This window comes from Silurus meridionalis, chromosome 17, assembly GCF_014805685.1.
Source record: "Silurus meridionalis isolate SWU-2019-XX chromosome 17, ASM1480568v1, whole genome shotgun sequence".
NCBI classification, from domain to species: domain Eukaryota; kingdom Metazoa; phylum Chordata; class Actinopteri; order Siluriformes; family Siluridae; genus Silurus; species Silurus meridionalis.
This window is the reverse complement of record NC_060900.1, coordinates 17616260-17625976: the sequence shown is the minus strand read 5'-3', so window position 1 is coordinate 17625976 and position 9717 is coordinate 17616260. Positions and strand designations below refer to the sequence as shown.

Genomic DNA, 9717 nt, shown 5'->3' with positions numbered 1-9717 from the left:
AGTTACCAACTCCCAATTAAAGAGTGTTTAAGAGAGGTAAAGGTAAGAGGAGCTGCCACCTTTATATCCCTGCGGCCAGAGAGTAGATACCTAGTAAATGTTAAACAGAAACAGGGTAATTCTAAAAGTGATTAAGCTAAGTAATGGATTAATATTAATTATGACTTGACTGTTAACCTCTTATGGATATCAGTGAAACGCAATTTCTGCTCATTACATGCAGTTTAACACACACACACACACACACACACACACACACACACACACACACACTCCGCTACGCCTCTGGGTAGTAAAGTGTACAAGTTGAAAGGGCGGACCCACAAAGTGCGCTTATTGCGCTTAATCCCCTCACACTCGGTCTAGTGAACTGTCGCATTTGCTCATGTTCAGACGTTCGTCCTCAGTGCAGGTCAACAGGTAAGACACTATACACTGGCTTTATATAGTGCATCTTTTTTAAATAGAGAAGGATTTTTGTTATAGGCTATGCATGAAGACTGTAGATGATCTAAAGAAGCGTTTTAAAATGACAAAATAATTAAATAATAGAATAAACAGGATTTGTTTCAAAGCCCCATTGACGTGTAAACATTTTGTTCAAACTTTACATACTGAGCGTACATTTGATGTACACTGTACTATATGAATGCCTATAAACATATGCAGTACTAAAAAATATATTACAAATATATAATTCTAGCCTTTAACTATTTATTTTTATATAAGTATATGCAGTATAAGTATAAGGTTCTATCTGTAAAAGTACTAGGTTAAATATATTATAAATACTAGTGATGATAATGATGATAATAATACAAACATTAATAATAATAACAACATTCATATTTAGTTAGTGCTGATATTGGTATTGTTAGTAAATACATATGAGTGTGAAAATATATAGTAAAAAAAAACCTATTCAGTTCCTTTGTGTTTATGTTTCTTATCTGATGTGGCAGTTTAATAGGTGTTGACTAAATGCACAAAGGGTGAAGCACAATAACACAAGATTTGCAAAATATTATTATGTACAGGACATGATAACCATGCACACGTGCATATATATATATATATATATATATATATATATATATATATATATATATATATATATATATATATATATATATATATATATACACATACACACACACCCCATCTACACACAAACACGGTACCCTATAAATAAAGCCAAGCCTGGTGTAAATAACTATAATGCTATAATGCTTATTGCAAAATCTATAAAAAATATTGAGGTAATGAATCCTTACTTATTCAGTGCTGATAATAAAGAACATGACGTGCTGGTTATCTGCACTGTGACGTCTATCAGACTGAGACCAGCACAGGGAGTGAAGGAGAGCGCGCGCGTGTCCGAGCCTGATAAATGGGCGCTAACACACCACACCCACCACGACCCAAACAAAAAATGCGCCTCAGCACCAATACTGGGAGGAAGCACCACTTTTTAAAAAGCCATTAAAGGGTGGTGGACGTTAATAATTACGATCAACATAAATAACAAATATTCAGTTGATGAAAATGATGAAAATGATGAAAATGTGTATATATTAACTTAAATAAATACTTTATTAAAATCTGTCTATCTGTCTGTCTGTCTGTCTCTCCAGTATTTGAATGTAAAAACTACTAGTGTTTGTTTAGTGAATTAAAGATAATATTTGTATGAGCCAAACAAACAAATCAAATATAATTAATGTAAATCAAATTGTACAAACCTTATTAATGGTAATAAAAAGATAAATAAAGGTCATGAATTATAAAAAAAATCATAAAAAAAACAATGCTTAAAATTTATGCCAAAAATATGCTTTTTTTTATTCCTACAGAGAAGTAGCATGAATTACACTCTATGTTTTGTCAGGTGTTTAGTTGTCTCTCTCTCATTGCGGTTACATGTAAATGACTCTTCATTCTTCTTCCGTCAGCTGGTGAAGTCATGTCTGCCTTTCTGCATCGCTGTCCGTACTTAAAGTCCTCTTCGGGTCCGGCGCTGAGACATGTGGGGGGGATTTTAGGGATGGCTGAACGGTGCCCCGTCATTGTCCGCCGGATTAGCGCACAGTCTACTCAAGGACAGGATGAAAAAGGTGGAGTTTGGACATGAAAAAAGCTTGACTTTGGCACATATCGTTACTACTGTATTCAGAATGTTTCTTTTTTATTTCTTTCAAACGATCTTTCATTTATCACAATATTTGCAAACTAAAAACTTAAATGATTTCCACTTAGCCAAATCACATTATATTGAATTAATAAAAGTTAAAATAACAACTGAATAACTTAAAACACTGAAACCCTTTACTTTAGATTTAATCTATTTTTAGTTTTAGAGAATTTGACTACTGCTACAACTAATAATAATAATAATAATAATAATAATAATAATAATAATAATAATAATAATAAATACTAATTAAAGTAATATTATATTATTCTTTTAAAATAAAGGTTAAAATCTTTTTAGATAATTACTTTGGCTTTTCTATTTTAATCAGAATCTTAAGACCTCACCAAACTGCTTTTGAAGTCAAAAAAATTAGGTGTGCCTTACATATTTTGCATTGAGTAGATTTTGTTTATTTTGTACAAATGTATAGTTGACTTATGTCTGAAGTATTTGTCTGTATAGGTCTGCTGTCGCATACTGAATCCAAACGTTCCCTGGCTACATCTGCTGCTCAGGTTGCTGTGTCCATGACCAACTCCTGTCCATTTGTCTCCTCTAAGATTGGACTAGTTAAAGCCAGCCCTCGGATTCAGGAGGATGTCCACTCAGCACTGCCTCCTATTTCAGAGGAGGAAGTCAGTTCAGGTTAAATTGCTGCTTTTACACTGCAACAATTAAATTTTTAAACACAAAGCAATTGTTTTGTACAGTAATTTATATTTGTCTGAATGTATTTTCATTCTTGTTACTCTTCTATCTCTGTAGGAGTGGTGAGTTCTGTGTTTAGTGGCTTACAGGGCCTTCGGTCACCTTTCCCATCCCACCTTCTCAAGGACAATATTGGTTTGTGCATATCATTGGTTTGATAAAACAAAAATGCTTTTAAACTGTTGTAATGCTGTTAGTTTGTGAAAATGGTTATTTCCTTTTCTCCACATTCAGTTGGATCCAGTTTTGACTATGATGACTTCTTCACCCAGAAAATCTTGGAAAAAAGGAATGACCACACCTACCGTATTTTTAAGACAGTGAATCGGTTTGCAGAGGTTTTTCCCTTTGGTGAGGATTGTTCTGTTCCAGGACGCCTTGGCTCACAAGTCTCTGTTTGGTGCAGCAACGATTACTTGGGAATGAGTCGCCATCCACGCGTCATTAAAGCAATATGGTTAGCTTCTAAGAGAAGTTCCTGGTAAGAGTTTTCAATTTATTATACAAACATACATGTAAACAATGTGCATATATGTCCTTTATCTCAGGGACATTTTGGAAAAAAATGGTGCAGGAGCAGGTGGCACCAGGAACATCTCTGGGACAAGTTACTACCATGTGGCTCTTGAGAAAGAACTGGCTCTTCTTCACCAAAAAGATGCAGCCCTTGTCTTCTCCTCATGCTTTGTGGCCAATGATTCCACCCTCTTCACTCTAGCTAAAATGCTTCCAGGTAATCATTGCGACAGCAGATACATTCTTCCACAGAAATTATCATTCACTTAAGGATCACTTTCCTTATTCCGAATGAACCCCTACTTTCTTGCTGAAACGTTCTGTTTTTCATGTGTTGTGGCTCAGGATGATTGGGTTTTGGATTTTTACTAAAAAATCTAATCTAATCTAAACCAATCCAATTAAATATAATATAATCTTATATTATCTAATGAACATGACATGATTAGTGCAATGATAGAGACATAAAAAAAAAGCTAGAAAATATTTTATTCCATTGCTGACTGTATATTAAAAATATCTGGGTTTTTGATGTCTCATAAACAGTATAATATTGTTATCTATCAAATATCTGTTCAGGATGTGAGATCTATTCAGACATGGGGAACCATGCCTCCATGATTCAGGGCATCAGGAACAGTGGAGCGAAGCGTTTCATCTTCCGTCACAATGATGCAAGACATCTAGAAGAGCTGCTCAGCCGCTCTGATCCAAAGACACCTAAGATTGTGGCATTTGAGACAGTGCACTCCATGGATGGTCAGTAAATATTTTATGTTGTAAAAAAACATAGTAGTCAGAAATATGTATGGTAGGGCTGTAGTCAAGGGCACCGCTGTCAAGTCCAAGACTAGTTTTGCCTAAAAAAAATAGCCAAGATGAAATTTAAGATGCCGGACCAAATTTCAAGACCAAATAATTTTTTTGAGAATTACCCAGACTCACAGATATTCATTCTGGTCATTTAATTTAGGTAAATAATTTGGTTAATCGGTTTAGTTATTACTAGCAGGCAGCACAAACATTATTCTTGCACACTCTTGGTCGAGAACATTTTTTCCAAGTTGAATGAAAAAGACAGAGACGAGTCTATGTACAAAAGCCAATATGTAAATACAATGTCTCAATTTTAAACTTGCTTTTAAGTGAATATTTATTCAGTTTAACTTACCTGTTTGTTTGTTTGTTTGTTTGTTTGTTTGTTTGTTTGTTTGTTTGTTTTTAATCTTAGGTGCTATCTGCCCTCTGGAGGAGCTGTGTGATGTCGCACACAAATATGGTGCTCTCACTTTTGTGGATGAAGTTCATGCAGTCGGACTATATGGACCGCATGGAGCAGGTGTCGGTGAGAGAGATGGCATCATGCACAAGATTGATATTGTCTCTGGTACACTGGGTAAGAATAATTCTTTACACACACACACACACACATATATATATATATATATATATATATATATATATATATATATATATATATATATGGCTGAAAGTGTATATAAGAATGTAAAGAATATGAAATACTGTACATTCTTGCATTTGTACAGGTAAGGCATTTGGCTGTGTAGGGGGCTACGTGGCCAGCACTGCTGCACTGGTGGACACAGTGCGATCTTATGCAGCAGGCTTCATCTTTACTACATCATTGCCTCCCATGGTGCTGGCTGGAGCTCTGGAGTCTGTACGGGTTCTGATGAGCTCAGAGGGTCAGGCTTTGCGCCGAGCTCACCAGAGGAATGTCAAACACATGAGGCAGCTTTTGTTGGATGCAGGTCTGCCAGTTGTCAATTGCCCAAGCCACATAATCCCAATAAGGGTAAGTGCCACTGTATCTAAAGTACAGAAAACAGTGAGCATCAACTCCACATTTAAGTGAAGATAGACCTGTATCATCCATTGCTGTTTTTAGCTGCTGCTGTTTGAGATTCTCAGATCCACAGTTCTGCCCATGTTTTCCATTTTTGGAACTCACCTAATGTAACTTATAACAGACTTGATAAATAGCAATGAGATGTTTGTTGTTGTTTGTTGTAAGGAAAATCTTATTTCACATTTGGTGAAGTCACAAGCCTAGGTTGGGTGGGGTTTAGAGGATTCAGTATTGTGACTACAATGTTATGCATATTGTTAACATTTTCCTGGAAGTGAATGGGTTTACTTTTGGACGTGGTCATCTTAGACATTTTTCTCACTTTATGGAGTGCTCATTACGTATTCAAATCTGTATCTGCATTTTATGCATTTATATCACAGGTTGGCAATGCAGAGAAAAACTCCAAAGTGTGTGACATTCTACTGGAGAAACACAACATCTATGTACAGGCGATAAACTACCCTACTGTGCCACGTGGAGAAGAGCTTTTGCGTTTGGCACCATCCCCTTTTCATAATCCCATCATGATGGACTATTTTGTGGGTCAGTGGATAGTCATGAAACACATCAGTTACTAAAGTAGTAGAAAATTATTAGAAAAGAATCGCTTCTCATAATTTCAGATAAATGTTTTAAAGGGACAGATTCAAGATGCAAGAGTTCATAGCAGACTGATAAATTAAAGTAATATGAATTTGTGATATTTTTTTTAACTAAAATTATTTATTTAATAGAATTGCGTAAAATTATGTTTTTTTTTGTTGTTTTTTTTTGACAGAGAAATTACTGGAAGTATGGCAGGAAGTTGGACTGCCACTCAATGGCCCTGCAACAGCCTCCTGCACTTTTTGTGACCGTCCCCTTTACTTTGACCTCATGAGTGAGTGGGAGAAAAGTTACTTCGGCAACATGGAACCAACATATATTACAGTTGCAGCACAATAAGAAAAATTGAAAGGAGGCTAGAAATAAAAAGCAACATTCTGAATAATCAGCTGACTGTTAAAAATCATAATTGCTGAAGTGTTTTTTAAACTGTCACACATTTTGCTGCCTTCTGCAGCTATGTACATCATTTGTACTGGCTTTGGTGCTTTTGAATTGTATACCATATTATTAATTCTGTGTTCCTTTGCATATTAAAAACCTGCACATGGGCACTTTTAATGGAAACTATTAAAACATATATACTTAATGTTACAAACATTTTATTATATTTCATTTACATTCCTTCAGATACAGATCATGCATAGTCCTGTACTAAATCTCTCTGTACAGTATAAAGCCACATCTATGTCTTTTACACATCTGGCTTGACTTTGATTGTTAAACGTTAAGGTTTTGGTTTGCGGTGGGGTTTGGATGCAGATCTTATCTTACAACTTACATTAACACAAACAAACCACTTTCTCCTTGCATATTCAAATCTGTACAAGTTTCTCATGGGTTAAACAATGTCATGCACATGTTATCACATTCTTATATGAGTACTGATCTCTTGAATATACTTTGCTTTTCTAATGATTTTCTTTTCATAAGGCTTTTGTTTTTTGAGGAATGAATAAACAATGAACAATTTAACAATGTTTTTTCTTAGCAAAAGTGCTTCCTTCTAAACTAACTGCTACAAAACCAAATTCTCCTTGGAAGAACATAATAAAAATGTGTGTGTATATATATATATATATATATATATATATATATATATATATATATATATATATATATATATATATATATATATATATATACACAATTTTATTATGTTCTTTCAAATAGGTCACCTACCCATCAATGCTCTCTTATCACATAAGGCAAACAAGAAGGCTATTTGAGTAATAAAAAAAATAACCACTGAGGAATAAACATGTTTTTGTGTTTTTGTTAATAAGACCACTATTCACTCAAATATTTTTGTTTCAATTAATTTTTTTTTTTAGAATTTTTTTTAAATTAATCTCATGTAACCTTTTGTAGGTTATCTAATGTAATTCAATTACTGGTTAGAACCACATTAAAGGTAGAAATTGACTTCAAATGTTTAAGGTATCCTTTTGGACAAAAAATAAATATACAAACAGAGAATCATTTTAAAACAGATGTTTAATTCTTTGCCATGCAGAAAAAGACTTTAAGTCATCCAGGCTGTCCTTAATTGCTGGCCATAGTCTGTAAAAAAGAAAAAAGTTTACTCATATATAGTTCTGTTGGATATGGCTTTTTAACCTTAGCACATTTCTAGAATTCATCAGCAGGACATTAATAAACTTACAGTGCTGATCCAGTTGATGTAGGAGCTGACTTGAGTGAAGACTGTGGGCTTCTTGAGGTAGTTGCAGCTCAGGCCAGAGCCAAAGCTCACAATACCATGGACTTCCCAGGCACCATCAGCATTCTGGCAGTTCAGGGGGCCACCAGAATCACCCTAAATCCCATGGAACAACAGTAGATTAAACTGATGCACTCATAAACTTTAAACTAACATCTTTTTGAATGAGTGCCAGGGCTTCAGTCTTATCCCAATTGTGTCCCATAGCTTTCCCTGTAAAATATCATTTCACAGACAACACTTACATTGCAGCCAGACACAATGCCATCTCCTCCAGCACAGACCATGGTGTCCTTAACTTGACTTCCCCACCAGTCAGGTTTAGTGCAGGTAGCAAAGTCAACCACAGGGAGCAGAGCCTGTTGCAGGACATCAGCAATGGGGCCTCCAGCTAGAGCAAGAAAAAAAGACAGGATATAAGGACATCTCAGATTGTATAGCGATACAAAGAAATACAGTATTCTATCATCTTGTCTAAAGCCAAAGTAAACCTGGATAGGTCAGGGGATATTGGTTTAGTGAGTGAAGAGAAAAAAAATAGTTTTTGTTTGTTTAAACACTAAAGTCTTTTTTAATGTAACAGTGTTAAGCCTGATGGGCAGTACTGTACAGAACACTCACTCTTCATGCGTCCCCAGCCAGTGACATAGCAGGGAGCATCATTGGGCAGAATAAAACCATCCTCAGGAAGACATGCAGGTGTGATGGTGTCAGTGGAAGAAACAGGGGTCTCCAGTTTCACCAGGGCGATGTCATTACTGTTGCACATGTAAAATAAACAGGTGCGAATTCAGAAAAGGTGTCAATGTTGAGGTGATTTTAGTATTTCTTATATTAAACTACTAGTTTTGCAATAATATGTTGGCCATAAAATATGCTATGAAATGTTCTGGTAACGAATTTCATTCAATCAGATCTTATAATAATACAATTAAATAAACCAATGAAGTGAATATATATTTCAAGAATTTCATATATTTGTTGGAAAAGCCTTCATGTGTTAGCATTATTAATCATTTACACTTTGATAATTGATTCATTTCCATTACCGGATAAACAAAGAATTCCACTTCTCATGGACGATAATCTTGCCAGCCGCAATTGCCAGAGAACCATCCTCTTCCAACTTCAGGCTGTGTTTGCCAAGGTTGACTCTGTAGGTTCTAGTCTTGCTGCAATCCCACAAAAGATACAGATGAGTCACGAAATGCAATCACATCTCCTCTCCTCTGCATATATTTGCCCACAGGAGGTTATTGTTAACTACTGTAGTGCTGCTGTAATTGTAAAAGAAAGTAGACCATTTCTGTCAACTTTTCTGCTATAAATTGCTATGGAATGATCAGGGTTCCTCTCTTAACAAGAAAGCAAATGGTTTTCATTTGCAACACTGAAAAGCCTACATATAACTACATATTTTTCTTTTTACCAGAATCCCAGAGTCATAACAGGCAAAAAAAAGTCTGACGTGAGGCTTGATGCAATGGCTTACCTAATGCAGTGAGCAGCGGTCAGAACCCACTGGTCAGAGATCAGAGTTCCTCCACAAGTGTGGTACCAGTTGCCACTGCTGGTATACTGGAGGGAGATCTGTGGAATAAGGAAGTATTAAATGTAAAATAGCATAAAAAATAGTTCAGTATCAAAACTATTTTTTACAATCTAAAGTAGCCTGTAGCCTGTAGGAAATACAAATATGCAATTGACCTGCCAGGGCCAGCTGTGGGGACGGACATCCTCACCACCCACAACCCTCTTCAGAATGGGAGGAAAGGTGGGCAAACCACACCCATAAACTGTGGAAGAAAAATTGGGATTGAAAAACACATGTTGTACAAAATACAGAATAAGAGATTCTCTGACTGCATACAGGTTTGTGTACAGCTCAGAAGCAACAGAAGGATCTTACCTCCAACAACCAGAACGGCGAGGACCACAAATTTCATCATGTTTGCGTCTTCCACTCTTTTCAGCTCCTGCCTGGGGTTTATATACAGTAAAGAAAGCACCCATAATCTAGACCACTGGGAAAGTTGTCTGGAAAATCAAATAAAAACAACTTGGCATGTTTAACCTTGATCTGACATATATCTAACC

The 9717-nt window shown here is 35.7% G+C and overlaps 2 protein-coding genes across 2 annotated transcripts; one reads left to right on the top strand and one right to left on the bottom strand.

Moving 5' to 3' along the window:
• Positions 1-300: 300 nt before the first annotated feature.
• alas2 (aminolevulinate, delta-, synthase 2) lies at positions 301-6486 on the top strand. Its single transcript, XM_046871297.1, has 11 exons — positions 301-420; positions 1953-2114; positions 2657-2839; positions 2960-3037; positions 3137-3359; positions 3451-3635; positions 3998-4177; positions 4650-4814; positions 4966-5234; positions 5672-5834; positions 6070-6486. Exons 2-11 carry the CDS (start codon positions 1964-1966, stop codon positions 6234-6236), a joined length of 1764 nt encoding a protein of 587 aa, XP_046727253.1. The 5' UTR covers positions 301-420; positions 1953-1963; the 3' UTR covers positions 6237-6486.
• Positions 6487-7376: 890 nt separating this feature from the next.
• LOC124399938 (chymotrypsin-like elastase family member 2A) lies at positions 7377-9643 on the bottom strand. The gene is made up of 8 exons (XM_046871300.1): positions 9530-9643; positions 9328-9416; positions 9113-9210; positions 8670-8792; positions 8242-8378; positions 7866-8011; positions 7564-7716; positions 7377-7460 (listed from the first exon to the last, which is right to left on the bottom strand). Exons 1-8 carry the CDS (start codon positions 9567-9569, stop codon positions 7443-7445), a joined length of 804 nt encoding a protein of 267 aa, XP_046727256.1. The 5' UTR covers positions 9570-9643; the 3' UTR covers positions 7377-7442.
• Positions 9644-9717: the final 74 nt, after the last annotated feature.